General features: G+C 46.0%; 1 protein-coding gene across 2 annotated transcripts; it reads right to left on the bottom strand.

Annotated features, from left to right (window-relative positions):
- Positions 1-223: 223 nt before the first annotated feature.
- DYNLL2 (dynein light chain LC8-type 2) lies at positions 224-15964 on the bottom strand. 2 transcript variants are annotated; one of them, XM_024195409.3, is made up of 3 exons: positions 14148-15964; positions 4228-4366; positions 224-2247 (listed from the first exon to the last, which is right to left on the bottom strand). In XM_024195409.3, the coding sequence occupies exons 2-3, from the start codon at positions 4357-4359 to the stop codon at positions 2110-2112; spliced, it is 270 nt and encodes an 89-aa protein (XP_024051177.1). In that variant the 5' UTR covers positions 4360-4366; positions 14148-15964; the 3' UTR covers positions 224-2109. The 2 variants fall into 2 exon arrangements, with proteins under 2 accessions (XP_024051177.1, XP_024051176.1); XM_024195408.3 differs by lacking the exon at positions 14148-15964 and adding an exon at positions 7870-8162.
- Positions 15965-16391: the final 427 nt, after the last annotated feature.

The following is a 16391-nucleotide window of genomic DNA, read 5'->3' as shown; positions in this document are numbered from 1 at the left end:
CTAGTCAAGTGACATTCTGGAAGAGGGTATAAACTCACTTCAGAAAGCAACATCTTAAGGTCAGTAGCTAATTTGATGAGCTGGAGACTCAACCATGCAAACAGTATTAAGTGTTGCCGGATCTACAGAGTTCAGTAGATATGGAGAAACAGTTAACATTAAATGTTACAAATCCAAATTGGCTACATTATTTGTAAATCTGGTATGAAAAGAAACTAGAAGCTTTTTAAATGTGTCAATTCACCTTTAATGTTTGAAAAATAAAAAGGTATTTGAGCAATTGCAGTTATGAAGGGAACATCTCTTGCTCCACAGAAGAGTGTGAACAGGTTCACATCAGACTCATGCTTGGAAAACAAACACACATTCTCCTTTTTAGATCAAAAGTGGAGTTCTGTATAGACAAAAGTCGCCAAAGTGCCCTGGTTAGTCCAAGGCACCTTACCCCCAGATTGGAAGTTTGTTGTCAACATGAAATAAATTATGACACCACATCTTGTCTAGTTACAACATGGTTCTATCAATATTACAAAGTTAGGTATACTTTGGATTTTGCACAGTCTACAGACACAAGGACTTTTACTTCAGGAAAAAGTCAGCCTGGGTCATTCAGTCATTTCACAATTAATAGCTACACTTTCTCCCCTCTCCCAATACAGCAAACAAAAAGCAGTGACATGTTACTTTCAACCATCAACTTGGTTCATCTCGAGAGTTAGGAGTCACCAGGCCCTAGAACAGAATTCACTCCATTCTAGAAATTCTGCCCATATTAACCATCAATCAATAAGCTCTTACTGCAAGCACCAAGTTTTGCAGAAGCCACCACAGGTGTTTTTGGAGGGTTATTTATTTTTTGGGGGGAGGGGGGACTGAAGGGGAGGGGACACCACCCTAGGATGATCCAGAAGAACCTTCTTGCAGTTTGAACTAGAAGTTACTACACACTAAGACAACACTGCTGACCCTATTGGAGAGAACGACATTCTGTCTTCAGAGAATATGTTCACGAGTTTCTCCTCACAAAACAGCTTCTGCTAAGAGAGGAGAGAGATTTGGAACACAGAAGCTATTCTTGGAGGATTTTCACTGTAGCTGATGGAGACAACAGTGGCCATCTTCAAGTCTTCCAGATGACTAGGTTACTTTAGGGAAAGACCTGAGTTAAGGCAGTGTTGTCTGGATAAAGACATGCCAAATCAAGTCTTTCAGATTCTGGTGTCAATCACTACATTTAAAATTTTCTAGTCCATTTTGGAACAGAGACCAGATGGCCTAAGAAAGTTAGTCTCAGTGGCAGCAACTAAGCTCTGGATCACCCCACCACGAACCAACTGAGGCCAGGAGATCCTTCCTCCTACAAAAAGTAATAATTTAGGGGGGGACATTTAATAAGTTTCAGACTAGATTAAGTTGCTGTGAGTTTAGTTGATCCGTGTAGGCTGATCTGAGGGCAGTGGTGTGGGCATTTCTAGAGAAAACATCAAGGCCCAGTTGTATGATTTGCCATGCAGTCCCAAGATGGGAATACACTTTTTGAATGAAAACCTTGTTAAAAAGCCTCCCGGCTAACTTACATGGGCATTATAAGGCCTTTCTCCCCACCAACTGCTGAGATGACCAGCGAAGCCAAATTGACACAGCTCCCACATCCACCCCACAGACTAAAACTGAAAAGGAAAGTTGACGTTCCTCCATTGATACACACACAGAAGTTTAAACAGTCTAACAAGAGTATTTACTATGAACTCAATAAGATCTCTTTTTGGTCTGCTAAACAAAAAGTGTTTTCCCCGCCTTGCCAAAGAAAAGGTTACCACTGGGGGAGCTGTTTGTGGAACAGTTTTATTTCTTCCCATTGAAAGGCCATTGTTTAAGCATTTACAGTTTTCCTAGTGCAATACAACCAAAAAAGAAAAGAAAAAAAAAAAAAAAGCAGTAACAAAAAATGCCGCCTTCTTCCCAGGCAACTAAACAGAAGTAGATTTTACTGCAACATATACACATTAAATATAGTATACAGTCCATGCAGCGGCACAGCCATGTTAAAGGGAATCTTGGCTTCAGCCATCAGTGCATTACAGTCCAAATTTCACTTGCTCCGACTTCCTATCCAGACTTGAACAGAAGAATTGCAACCTGACCCAAGTAAAAATAGATGAAGTGCTTTGTCTCATGTGTTACATAGCTGCCAAAATTTCTGCCAACAATGCAGTGCCAAGTAGGGTTGTATTTCTTGTCAAATTCCTAAAAGGGAGAGAGAGTACAGTAGTTAAGACCAAGAAAGCCCACATCAGAACAGTTTGAAGTATACTTTCATAACTGGTTACTGTTAGATACAAATGAAATGGAAATCTGAAGACAGAGGTGGATGCAAGATACTACTACCTTACTGATGTGCTAATTAGCAGGAGACAAAGGGGCTGCCCTGGAGTGCGGAAGAGGTCCCATGCCATGTACTTGAGTGATTTATACACAAGCTCCAGGCCATAACTGCAGATTTTAAAAGTCCCCTTGGTACAGTGGTATTCAAGCCACATGTGTAGGCCAGTTGTTCCACAAAACCATTTAAACCCTCCCATTCCAAGCCGACCTCCAGAAACAGTATTTTGGAATGAGTGTTCCAGCAAGCCGCTGGATCTTAAAGGTCACTTGGAAAAGGAAAAAAAGTCAGGCTTCAGGCAGTCTTCATAAAGCAGCAGAAGAGTTTGTGAGGAGACTTCCTAATTTAAACAAGCAGAAACATTCACATGTTGTCTGCCTTGGGAAGACATCGGCGAAGCTGAAAGCTAAACAAGTGAAGTAGTGTATCATTGGGATAAACAATTTAACCAATTTAGCAATTGGGAGGGAAGGGTTTCTGGTAAGGATTGAGAGCTCTCATCCCTTCAGTTAATATGGATCTCCCATGACCCAGTCCTCAGGCAAAACTAGGGAAATATCAGCCTCAACAGTCCCGATTTAAAGGAAAAAAATCAAAGTGAGAAAGCCTCAGACTATACACCAGAAAGCAGCAAGGCACCAAAAAAACCAGTTGAAGTCCTTTGCAAGTAACCTTTCTTCCATTAGCAGGGAATGTGCAGTAAGCCATTTCCTTTAGATCAGAAAAGGAAGCAAATATGCAACAAGCCATTTTTTTCCCCTGAGCTTTGGTTGTCTTAGGTTGTATTCCATTCCCTCGTTGCACTGTCCCAAGAGCCTTCTGGATTAGTCACTTTTTGACCTGGGAAGGCCAGATTTTAAGAAAATATAAAAGATATTCTCAACTTGTTGAGACCATCAAATTTCAACTTGAATTAGAGTTGAACAGAGTTAAGTAGTTTCAGGTCCCACATTGGGTCCCAATCCACCCTGCCTAGTTTGGGTTCTATAATAATATTTTCCTCTTGTTTCCCGCCCCTCGAGTGCTCTCTCTCTCCCTTGTTGCTGTGTGAAGGGCCTACACAAACAGGGGACACCAACTATGCACAAGATTCCATCAAATACATAAGGTGAATAAACTGAAAGATACTTTGATCAGTCAGTTCCTCTAATCTTCAGGGTTCCTCAGATAAATCCAGGTAAAGGGTTCAGACAGATGTGAGGTGTTTAAGTTGCATCATCCCTGCAGGCTGAGCACCCACAGCTCCAGTCACCTCAATTAGAGCTGGTGCTCAGAACTTCCAAAAACTCAGTGTTAAGAATATATCAACAGGTAGAAAAGCCTAGAAAAGGGGGGGGGGGGGGAAGTGGGAGTTTATTTAGTCTAGAAGTGCTAAGCAGAAGCAAGGAAGTTTCACTTGACTAGATGGGTTGGGGTTTTTTGTTTGTTTGTTTTGTTTTAACTACAGTAGCCACACAGTTTAAATCAAGTCACGCTTTCCAAAGATTCAGAAGATTGCAGAGAGAGAGCGCAACAATACATGAAGTTGCTACTTAAGGTAAACAGCAACCAAGTCCTTTTAGCTTGGCTAGCCAGAAAGAATGGTCCATTGGTTAAGGTGCTAGCCGAGAACTTGGAAAACCCAAGTTCAAGTCTCTCTCTACTTCAGACTGCCTGTGTGATCTTGACCACATCATAGAATCAGTCTCAGCTCCCATCGGAGAAACAGGGATAACAGCACTGCCCTACCTCACAGGGGTGTTGTGAACCATGCCGGTACTATGGTGATGAGGGTCAAATAAGTACTTAAGATGGTCAACATGTCCCAGCCATCCCTATGCCATTTTATAGCAGCTACACAATACCTTCTTTATATATGCTGCAATGTCTTTCTCTATGTTGTACTTCTCCATTGCCTGTGTAGCACAGTCTACAGCATCCTGCTGCATGTCCTCAGACATGTCTGCATTCTTGATCACAGCCTTTCTGTCAGACATTGTGAACCTAAGGCAGAACATAAAGTATTAAGATGTGCCCATAGGATTCTGCTACAGTTCTTTCATGCATTAGACTACATGGTCTACATAACTTAAAACAGTTCTGGATACAGTGTTCTGTATTTATATTGCAGGTTACACCAAACCCCTGTCTTGCCCAACATCTGGCTGTAGGCACACTACACAGTAATCCTAGGATATACTGGGGGGAGGGATAGCTCAGTGGTTTGAGCATTGGCCTGCTAAACCCAGGGTTGTGAGTTCAATCCTTGAGGGGGCCACTTAGGGATCTAGGGCAAAAAATCAGTACTTGGTCCTGCTAGTGAAGGCAGGGGGCTGGACTCGATGACCTTTCAAGGTCCCTTCCAGTTCTAGGAGATAGGATATCTCCATTAATTTATTTATTTAATTTATTAGGTTGTAGAATGCTGTAGTACAGGAAACCACTTGGCGATTAGACTAGAGACAGCCAAGGATCACCACCTGTACATACATTTTTAGCTTTAAAAACCCATAAATCCTATGCAGAGATCTTCTACTCCTTTAAATTACAGGAGCAGCAATGGCTAAAGATGGATTTCCTCGCAGGTATAGCCAATGGAGTGGAGCAGTAATATGGCTCTACCAACAGCAGCCCCCAGACTATGTTTGTCTCCACAGATTGTAGGTGAATGCGTTCAATGGATATAGTAGCAGAAGCATTTATTATTTCACTCAAGTGTGTACATTCCCTTTAAATGTAAGGGAAAGGGTCATACATTCAGCTGTTCTTGCTAGTTCAGACCAGAACGGAAGCAGTTTCAGATCTAGTTTACCTCCATGTGTCATGGATTCCCTTTTGTACTTTGCTCAGCTTGACCAATGAAACCTAAACAGTTTTGCTGGTCTCATGCACATCACAACATTGCAATATTGGGATGTTAGGGTTGCCAGTTCTGCTGTGGAATGATTCTTGTCTTGGATGGAAGTGAGCCTACCTGTGACCTTTTAAGAGCCTGAACTGTGGCATGTCTGACAGGGTGTTTAACCTCTTTCCCTCTGCTAAAACTAGTTAGGGAGTTCTACGCTACTCAGTGATGAGTCACCTATATGTAAGTAAGTCTCAGATCCCCTGCTCGGGGCACACCCACTAGTTGTAGCTAGTTTTATATGCCGTTTGTAGATCAGCTGAAAGTTACTATTTAACGTTTCAGTCCTTACTCGGCCAAAATGCCCACTAACAACAAACCTGTGAATTTTGCCTGAGCTAAGAGTGGACCTGTGTTGATTAGTACTTTTGATGTATGACCCATTTCAACTAGCACGTGAACAACATACAGCCACTTTAAACTCAGTTCTCCATTGTTATTTCGGTGGAACAAGTGGAGAATCAGGCATGATATCTGACCAGTTTAGGGCCTTCATTTGAAGGACTACACTAGTGAAGGGCAGCTGTCTAGGTGATGCCCATGGTTGCCGATTATCATATTTAGCTTTACCATAGGACTACCACAAAGTTACTTACGTTTTAAGGATGCCTTTTCACAGCAGAGAATGTGTCACATTAGGTTTGCAAAGCCACATTAAGTTTACGGTGCCATAACAAGACTTAGTAAATCTTGAGCTATTTTACTAGGCTGGCACTATATGTTTGGAGGTAGGGAACCCATACATGTTTAGCTCCATTAAGGAGAGAGTCTGCGACAATGATTGTTTCCTGGAGCAGTCCCAGAAAAACTGAAGGAGTAGCTTTGTTATAGCAACTAAAGGAGCCTGCTATCCAGAGAGAGAAAGAATCCAGTTACATAACAGCCCTATGACTACAATACTTCAATTCTTTATTCTGCCTGCAGTTGAAGACTCATAGTGCTCCCTAATTTATACATTTTAGATACCGTGTATAATTGCGCATTGCTATTATTAACACACACTAATAGCATTAAAGGAGGAGGATGGGAATTCATCCAGAATGCCAGGAAAGAGCACGTGCATTTGTAAGAGTTTTTAGGAAACCAGTCACAGGTGCCTTCCACCCCTCCAGATGATTGGGGTTTAAATCACTGTTTAGCAGGAGGGGGTAGATTTGGAGCTTCAAGTATGTCAACAACCACAAAGGAAAGCCCTAGAGAGACAGCCAAGCAGTGCACCCAGGACAAGCCACATGTGGCTGCTTGAAGAGTCAATTCAGAGGGCTTCTGTAATTACAGCACTCAGTGAGAGACCTGCAGAAAGTGTCTTCCTTCCTGGTCTTATTTAGAACAGGATTCTTGGGAGCACAGACAGGCCTGCCAAGCACTAGTTATGCCAGTGGTGCAACAGAAAACAACTCCTTTTTGCTTAAGTATGTAGATGTCTCCTCTCCCTCCCCCACCCGCCCCCTTTTGAGCCATGCTCCCCTCTCTCCTGGGGACAGCAGCCTTTTCACGACAGCAGCGCAGTGAGGCTGCTGCAACCACTGCCGTCTGGAAAGGGGAGGGTAGAAGCGGGAACAGGTAAGGGAGCAGCACGCCGAGCCACAGCACCAGAGGCCAAACATCATTCGCCTTGGCATTGCCAAGCGCAACTACTCCACCTGCAGATCAGAGCGACAGCTCCTCCCCTAGCCACAGGGCTGGGCCTTAACAATACCACGACACCTCTCATCCTCCTAGAAAGGGCCAGTGACAGCTCACTCCCTACTCAAGGAGGCTTGGCTGCTGGTGCATTTCCCAGGGGGGAGAAGCCACCAAAACAGGCCTCAAGAGAGACTGGCCCAGGCATAAATTGACACTGAAACTCCTGGGGAAGAAGTGGATACCAGAATTAATGCCACAGAGCAGGTAGAACATTTGCCCTTTCCTAGAAGGGAGGGAGGGAACCCTCCTCTTGACCCCCCTCCTCCTGAAACAGAGACCAGAGCCGTCTCCTACTAGCACAGGATTGGTCCCTACACCACCCTAGTGTATTTCCTCCTGGCCACTGTTAAGCTGTCCCAGGGGAGGAGGTTTCCGTGCAGTCCCCAGCAGGCCAAGGCACGCGGAGGTCTGGGGGAAGAGGTGTGACCTTCACTTCCCGAGCCCCCAGGGGAAGCGTCTAGCTCGGATCAGGAGGATGACCTTGCCTCGGAGAAGGCGGATCCTCGGCCTGGGCAGGCCGGGCCGAGGATGCAGCAGCAGCTGCACAAGTTCCCTGCTAAAAGCCATTGGGGGGGGCGGGCGGGCTGCACGGGAGCCCCATCAATGCACCATGTAAACGGGCAGCAAGCCGGCTCCGGCTCCGGGAAGGGGTAACTCCGAGGCTGCAGCAGGAGGGGGAGGAACCGGAGCAGCTCCCCGGCTCCTGCTGCTCCCAGGGGCAGAGCTGCCAGGTGAAGCCAGGAGCGGGTGCAGCCGCCCGCTGGAAGCTAGCGAGGGAAGGGGGGTGCAGCCCGCTTCGCTTCCCACGCTGCAGCCCCGGGCTGGGGGGGGGGAGCCGCCCCCTCCCCTGCTCGTGAATGCACCAGGCAAAATAATAATCATCATACACCCGCCCCCGCTCCCGCTCCCGGCTCACCTGCCCCGCGGGAGTCACCGGCAAACGGACCCGAAGCGCCTCCGCCGCGCACTCGCTCTCGCACCCGCACCCGCTCCGCTGCCGCCGTGTGCCCCGCTCTGCCCAGCGCTCGCTCTCCGCCCGGCCGCCTCCCCCGCGCTGAAATAGGCGCCCCTCCCCTTGCAGTGGCTCAGCCAGCCGCCCTCGCCATTGGCTGCGCCGCGGCCTCGGCCCACCGCGACAAGCGTTTTCCTCTCGCTCTGCTCTGCCTACATCTTGTTTCCTCCCACAATGCCACGAGCAGGCTGCGGAGCGCGCCTGGCTCACGAGGTGGAGGGGGTGGAACGGGGGGGGGGAGGAGAGGGAAGTAAATACGACTCAGGGATTGGGGTGGCCTGGACCTGGGGACCCTCCTGCAAAGGGGCTCGGCCAGATCTGCTTCCCTGTGGGAGCCTCGTGCCTTTGTGTGGGGGGTACCATCAGCAGATCTGTTGCTCATTCTGGGGCCTGACGCTGCTTCTGGCCCCAATGCAGTGTAAACCTCCCCGGACTGAAGTGGAGTCACTCTGGATCATAAACCGGCCAAGTGGCCCTTAGGTCAGTTTCAGAGTCACCTGTGTTGGACAGGCCAGCTGGGGTCCCCCTCTCACGTTGATTGCTGACAGTTATTGACATCAGAAAAAAAAGTTGAGGTGATGGCCAGAGTTATTTGCACTAAAGTAATGGACCCAACATCAATTTCCCTTTCCTGCACTGCTCAGTTTTTGGGAGTCCCTCATTTTGGGTCTTTGTCGCACACAGTCCCCATATTTGGACTTTGGATGCTCTGGATTTACACCGCTGTAGCCAGGAGCAAAATCTAAGCACTTGTCCTGAAGGCCTGATTCCAATTTAATTTACACCAACAGGTTTCATGCTGATGTGTCCCTGTGGATGTCAGTGGAGTTTTACTCCAGGATGAGCTCTCTTAAGTCCAATCACTGTGTCTGGCAAGGATATAGGGCCATTGCTTTACTCTGTGTTTGCTTATCTGGATGCATTCATAGTGCTTTGTGGTTTTATCATGGAGCAGTAGTGCTGCACGTCAACTTTGATGTGCTCTAATAATAGGAATATGCACTGGCTCATTGAGATCAGTATTGTATTGCTGGGTCTCTGAAAGATCCCAGGGCACTTTTTATCCAAGAAGGGATTTGCTGCAGTATCTTTGGCCATAGAAATCTACCCGCCTTACAGTGGCGTGCACTAGTCATCTGTGCTCTTCACCCCAGAAGTTGGTGCATTTCAATAGTGCCATATGTATACGGGATCTTATCCTGCAACTGGATCTACACATGTAGATCCCTGCACCTGCATATGCATATGCATCCCTGCATATAAAGGGTCATAATGTTCAGGGATCCACGCACATGGATCTGATTGCAGGATCGGGGCCATAGTTTGTAAAGTATTCTTGGGATGAAAGGCATTACATAAAAGTAAAAAGTGTTTTGCCAGTGTTAATTAATTGTAATGATACTGCACTCTTCTACAGTGCCTTCCGCCGGAGTGTATGACAGACATTAATTAATTAAGCCTCACAAAATGCTCCTGTGAGGTAGGTAGGCAGGCAGTATTACAGTGTCTCTCATTTACAGAAGAGGAAATTAAGGCACAGAGAGAGTGAGTGATTTGTCCAAGATCACACAGCATGTTAGCAGCGCCGCCAGGAATAGATCCTGTGTCTCTTAATGCCCCGTCATGTGACCCTCCTCCTTCCATTGACATTATATCAAAAGCCACTTGTAAGCACCTCAGATAGAAATGTACTATTGGTTGACACCCTGCAGTGACTCTGCAACAACACCTATTCAAAACCATACAATACACAAGGACAGTAGGAGAGGCAGGTTTGTGCTTTGTCCAATGGGTATGGCACAGCTCTAGGAGTCAGGATTCCATTTTTGGCTCTGATGCTGACTTACTGGGTGACCTTGGGCAAGTCACATCCATCTGTTTTCTCCTATGTAACCTGAGGATAATGATACCCTCCTTCATCAAGTGCTTTGGGAACTTATTTGTCTCGATGAGACTAAAAGGACCCCTCACCATATAAAAACCTGGTGAGGCCTTTGACCAAACTGAGGAGGACGGCTGTTTCTGGAGGTCTAGATATCAGTGGTGGCCAAGAGTGCTTCTCCAACTTCTCCTGACCATTCCTTGTCTTGTGGAGCTGGTGACAGGTTGGGGGAGGGGGTGTCTTGTGTGTAATAGTGAACTCGAATTTGCTTGGTGAACCCCATTTTGTTTCAGGGGTTCTACTCTGCATTGTAATCTTCATTATGCAGTGTGACCTTGATGTTGTATTGTAGCCTCTTTTGTGGATTCGAGCATCTGAGAAGCTGGAACAGAACAATCTAGCGCCATTAAAATTGAATGACTCTTCCCTTCTAGAACAATGGGTTTTCTACCAGAAGAGCTATTGACTTTGAATGATTCTCTGCACAGCAGCTGATGGGATAGGGGCTACAACCCAGAATTCCTCCATCTGAAGCACATAGGCCACAGGAGGAAAGACACATGCCAAAAGATCAAGCTAAGAAGAAGGAAGGCAGGAAGGGCTGCATCACCTCTGGTCACTGACTAAACCCAGGACTTACGGAGGGGTGAGATCAGATTTTGAGGGCTGCATTCAGGACTCTTTGCTATACAAAGATCTGTAACTCTCCAGTGTGCTTGGTTCAGAGTAAAGTGTCTGTGCTTAACAAATTTCTCTGTTAAGACTGTGTTCCTGTCTTTTCTGCTATGTTAATTGAGGTTAATTGAAAAACCAGAACTCCCACAGCCAGGTGGATTCTGGAAGAATGTGTCTGAGCAGCTCAGGAGGGCTAAAGCACTTGTTCCAGTGTTCAAGGTGGCTGGACTGCAGGGTTTCACTGCCCAAATAGGGGATCTGCACCTGGGAGACCCAGACCTAGAAACAGTGGCCAGTGACCATCAACTAGTGCAGAATGTAGTTGGCCCATTTTCTTAGCAGTGTTTTGCACGTGATGTACGTGTACTCTGTGATTGTACTGTGCAATTCAAGGTTATGGTGTTGATCTATAAAGCCATCTATTGTCTGGGTCCTGGGCATCACTACCTCTCTCTTTGTGCTTTAACCCATCAACTGAGATCAGCTGGGATACTGAAGCAGACAAGTCCTCAGATACATATCTTTACGGGTTAGAGGAAGTAGTGTTTGCAGTGCAAGGTCCTCAGCTCTGGAACTCATTTCCTAACTCAGTCTAAGAAAGCCATAGTTTGCTGGCCTTCTGGGCATATTTCACTCTCTCTCACTTTTCCTTTTTCATGCTGAAAGGAAAGGTCACTGTCTCCTAGCCCAGCAAAGATGGTAAGGAGGAAATAATGCCCTTTGCTACCTCCTACAGGAGCCTGTGTTTACCTTGGAGGTTTCCCATCCAAGTACTACCAGACTTAGCCCTGCTTAGCATGGGAAATCTGATAAGATCACAACTCTAGATGGTGCCGCTCCAGACAAGCGTCCCTCTCCCAAACAGGGACATGCCGCTTACAGCAGCTTCATCTCCAGTCACTACAGGACCTTCTGTATCCAGTTTGTAGCTGTTTAAACTTGGCTGTGGTGGCAGTAAACAGAAGAACCCTAAGACATTTCTGAACTAAAGGACATTTAAAGGAAGCAGGGATGAAATGAACATCCCCTAGCCAATGGCGACACCTTGAAAAGACAGACAGAGAGCACCCAGGTTAGTGAGGCCACTCTATCGGGGGGCAATGGAAATAATTACTTTTTCACACCCCTATATCCTCACAGAAGGTACAGGAATCCCATCTTTAGGTAAAAAGAGAGTAGTACAAAGGAACTGGGAACAATAAGACTATTAAATCCCAAGTTAGGAAGAAAACTCTCCATTCATCTCTAAATCAAGGTGAAGGGTTGTGTTGTTCCAATTTTATGTCAGGGTAACTCTGCTGCATGACTGGGCCTAGTTTCTTAAAATGGCTACGTTGGAGGCCTCCAACAAAGAAGGAAAAGGAGAGGAAGGTTGTGTTGGAATTCATCTCTTTGCCTCCTACACACCCGTAAATAAGATTTAGCAAGATGAAATGGTAGGGATAACTTGCATACATTGGCTGGGAGAGCAGCCTGGACTGTGATCAGTCATGTAACATACCTTTAACTATAGGCACATATGCGCCACATGAACAGCTGTTTAGTCTTTCCCGCCTGGGAATCCTGCCCTCAATAAATGTGCTCTCTATATATACCTGGTCTCTTGGCTGCCTACACATGTGCCCATCTGTCAGGATGGCATCACGCCGGTTTGAATTTTGGTTGCTCCATTTCACTTGCGCATAGGTGCCAAGAAGTCATGGGTTTAGATAAGCAGCCTATAAAAACACAGCAAGTGCCATCTCCTCCGCCACGCTGCTGCTACAACACACCCCCTTAAGCTCCATTGCATCCTTTGATGCCCAAGAATGGATCGGTGTGACGTTCATGAGCACATCTGGCTCGTAACAAGACAAATTTTAATTGCATGAAGGGCCTTGAGATCCATGGAGACCACTTGGGGTTCTGAAATCTATGGAACATGATAGTAGAGTTGCTTCTAGGAAGACAAGTCTAGGGCAGATAATGGCACCCAGGGGACAGACTGGAGTTCAATTCTCAAGTTGTACTCTTGCCTGAGAAGCAGCCAGCCAGTTGCTTCCCTTTTACTAATTAAGTGTATTATTTTCTGGAGTGATGATTGCAAGCAATGGGATGCCATTCACAACTAAAACAACAAATAAAATATGACTGAGGAAGCCAAAAAATCCAGCCACTCCAATGAATCAATGGGCAAAGTAAGGGAGAGATCATGGAAAATAGTCAAAGATTAACTGATTCCATTTTCGAGACCTTAGTTTGAGCCTTGACTACACGTACAGAACAGCCCCGGATGGTAGAAAGGCAGTGTGAACCAGTGGCCGGGGACCTGGTTTTGACAATGATTTGCTGTGTGGCCTCGAGCAAATCACTTACAGCCTGATTTTCAGGGATGCTGAGAACATACAGCTCCCATTAAGTCAAATGTTCAGCACCTTTGCAAATCAGACCACTAATGTCTCTGTGCTTCATTTTCCCTGTCCATACAAGGAGGCTAATGATCCTTGCTGACCTCCCTCATAGGGGTGTGTTGTGAGAGTCAGGTAGTGAGTAGTAGGCGACGGTGAAGATTTAAAGAGCCACATATCAAGTGCTCGGTATTGGTACTATTATCCAAAGGAAGGCTCTGTTCCCAGCCAGCTTTAGATGGAACTGCTCATTCACTGCTGCTTTGGAGGGGCACTGCATGTGAGACAGTCACTTAGATAACTCTGACCTGTAGGACAGGAAGATCAGGCCTCTTAATAATGATACCTAGCTCTCACAGAGCACTCTTCATCCATAGATCTCAGAGTGCTTTACAAAGGAGGTCAATATCATTATCCCCATTTTACAGATGGGGAAACTGAGGGACAGAGAAGTGAAATGACTTCCCCAATTTCACCCAGCTGGCCAGTGGCAGAAGCAGGAATAAGAACCTAGATCTTCTGAGTCCCCGTCCAGTGCTCTGTCACATTGGCCACACTGCCTCTTGTACGCTGGCACCCCTCTTCTCCCTCAGCACACTCCGTACAGTCAGGGTTGCTTCAGAAGCATTGGCTGACTTCTATAGACATAGAGGTGTAAGCAAGAGGCATGACTTGGTACTCAGCCCATACGTATAAAAAGTAAAAGCTGCTGTGGACTTCAGCGTAACAGCATCAGCTCTGACCCCTATGGCAAAAGCTTTGGGCCTGAGTCCCATTTGCACTAAGGTAGCACATAATTTAGGCCAAATATAAGGCCCCTTTACACTGCCAGAGTGGTGTAAATGGACATCAAGCCTCTTAAGCCTATGGAAGGCCCCGCGGAGACTGGCACAAATGAAGCAGAGTTATAAAAGAGAAAACGGTGGAGTAGGGAAGAGCTTCATATTTATTACTATTTATATTACTGTAGCACCTACATAAGAACGTCCATATTGGGTCAGACCAATGGTCCATCTAGCCCAGTATCCTGTCTTCTGACAGTGGCCAACACCAGGTGCTTCTGAGGGACTCAAAGCATTTTACAAACCTTAGTCTCATAACACTCTGGCGAGATAGGTAAGTAACTGGCTAGTGTATATGTGTACCATGGCCATCAACTAAGTGGAATCAGATCAGTTCAACTATGTATATCATAGTGGTTAATATTAGCTACTAATGGAGGGTCTCCTTTAGCTTACCTGGTAGGGAGTGACCTGTGCTTTTGGAGTCGAAGGATCAGATTTCAGTTCTAGTCCTGCTGTCACCAGGAGGTCCCACGTAATCATGATGTGCACTGTAGTGACAACCAGGAAGCTAGGAAGCAATAGTTCTGTAACAATATAATTGCAGAGGGGTAAATCAAGGCAGAGAATCAAAGCAATGTAGGGCTGGAAGGGACCTCAAGAGCTCATTTAGTTCAGCCCCTCGCCCTCCATGCTGAGAAGGAACCAAGTATATCTAGATCATCCCTGCATGGAGAGATGACACAAGTTTCATAGAGTCTAACGCCGGAAGGGATTGTTATGATTATTTAGTCTGACCTCCTGCATAACACAGGCCACAGAATTTCACTCAGGGATTCCTGTGACTTACCCACTCAGAAAGTCAGTGCCAGAGATGGACACACAGCACAGGAGCCCCCTTACCATTACTTCCTTGCTCTAGCCAAAAGAATGCACATATTCAATATCAATATATGCACACACACAATATCAATAAATTGATTTCAACAGGAATAGTATAAAACAAAGGGAAGGCAATACATGGGAGTGTCTCCGCTGCAGCTGGAGTTGTCCACTGGAAGGCTCTCAGAGGAATGAGGTGGCCTTAGCCAAGAACTGGTAATCTTGAAACAAGTAAAAAGTGACCAGGGAGGGAAATCACTTCACCTTCGTGCCCTTAATGAAACAGGACTTTTCTTCACACTGAGAAAATTACAATCTGCCTCGGCGCATGCAGGCCCATTATTACATCTGCACGTTGAACGTTGGGGGGAAATGAATTAAGGAAGAATCCCCGGCAACCGTTTTTGTGATAAGGTGGTCGCAAAAGTAGCTATTCTACACTGAACTCCTGCTTCCAGGATGTCCATGAATTCAAAAAAGGGGGAAGCTATCCAGGTGCCCACATCTTTTCACAGGTTCAGCAACCCTCCCCCGTCCACACACCTGACATCAATAGCAGCCATCTGGAAACAGTGCCTGAGGGAGGATGGAAGAGTGCCGCTCATACAAACCAGCTGAACTCTTGTCCCAAGGACGGAGGCACTGTCCTGCCGGAGATGCCGTTTGTCATATTAGAGATGAAACTCAGGTCCTCCTCAGCACTTGTGTGCATAAAGATCCCACCACACTTTTTTGCAAGTGTTAAGTCCTGCACCCTGGCCAGATTCTAGTTTGGGTTACCAACATTTCTAATTCCGACATCCTGGTCACTCTAATTACATCAGCTTCCCTAAGGTTCCTTGGGTGGAATCCTGGATCCATGGAAGTCAATGGCAAAATTCCCATTGATCTCAATGGGGTCAAGGTTTCACCTCTTTTTCAACTGAGGCAGCATGGTCTATTGCCGTGTTTCTCAATTGGTGGGGCGTGACCCTTGGGGGCGGGGTCTTGAAAGGCCATCAAGGGGGTCTCAAGGTGTAGAAAATTTTATTAGAGTCTCAAGCAAAAAAAATCTGGTTCCCCCATACCCCACACACCCTGACCCTTCCAGGTGAAGTAGTCTGTCAACTTCTCAAAACACGCACGTAAATAAATTACCACAGTCTGCTCGTTATCATTGATACATGTTTTTACTCTTAATTTTTACTTCAAATAGGCAGTTGCCAACCTGAAAAGGTTGGGAAACTCTGGCCTAGTGGATAGAGCACTGGAGTTGTTGTGTGACCATTCACATGTCACTTAACTTCACTCTTTTCTGTGGTTCTAGTCCCCTTCCTATCCTTTATCTGTCTTATCCATTCAGACTGTAAACTCTGTGGGGTAGGGACTGTCTTATTATGTATGCACAGCACCTTGCACAATGGGCCCTAATCGCAGTATTTTTCTTTTGCCCTTCCCTAGACTTTTGTGTGACGTGGTTTCCTAGATTCATAGATTCCAAGGCCAGAAGGGACCAAGTGAGATAGAGTCCAACCTACTGTATGACACAGGTCATAGGACTTCCCCAAAACAATTCCTAGAGCAGATCTTTTAGAAAAACGTCCAATCTTTATTTCAAAATTGCCAGTGATGGAGAATCCACCATGACCCTTGGTAAATTGCTACAGTGGTTAATTACCCTCATTGTTAAAAATTTGCGCCTTATTACCAGTCTGAATGCCACTGGATCATGTTCTGCCTTTCTCTGCTAGATTGAAGAGCCCATGATCAAATATTTGTTCTCTATGTAGGTACTAACAGACTGTAAAAGCTGTATGTCGCACAAAACAGTCTCCATTT

Source organism: Terrapene carolina, unplaced genomic scaffold, assembly GCF_002925995.2.
Source record: "Terrapene carolina triunguis isolate 2854851 unplaced genomic scaffold, T_m_triunguis-2.0 Scaffold231, whole genome shotgun sequence".
Lineage (NCBI taxonomy): Eukaryota > Metazoa > Chordata > Testudines > Emydidae > Terrapene > Terrapene triunguis.
The sequence above is the reverse complement of the archived record's forward strand: the minus strand, read 5'-3'. Positions and strand labels throughout refer to the sequence as shown.

Bases quoted from the DNA above. Each gene is read 5' to 3' on its own strand.
- DYNLL2 (XM_024195409.3), bottom strand. From the start codon at position 4,359: ATGTCTGACAGAAAGGCTGTGATCAAGAATGCAGACATGTCTGAGGAC. The intron at 2,248-4,227 runs GTATTGTGTAGC...TCTCCCTTTTAG, and splicing joins TTGCAGCATATATAAAGAAG to GAATTTGACAAGAAATACAA.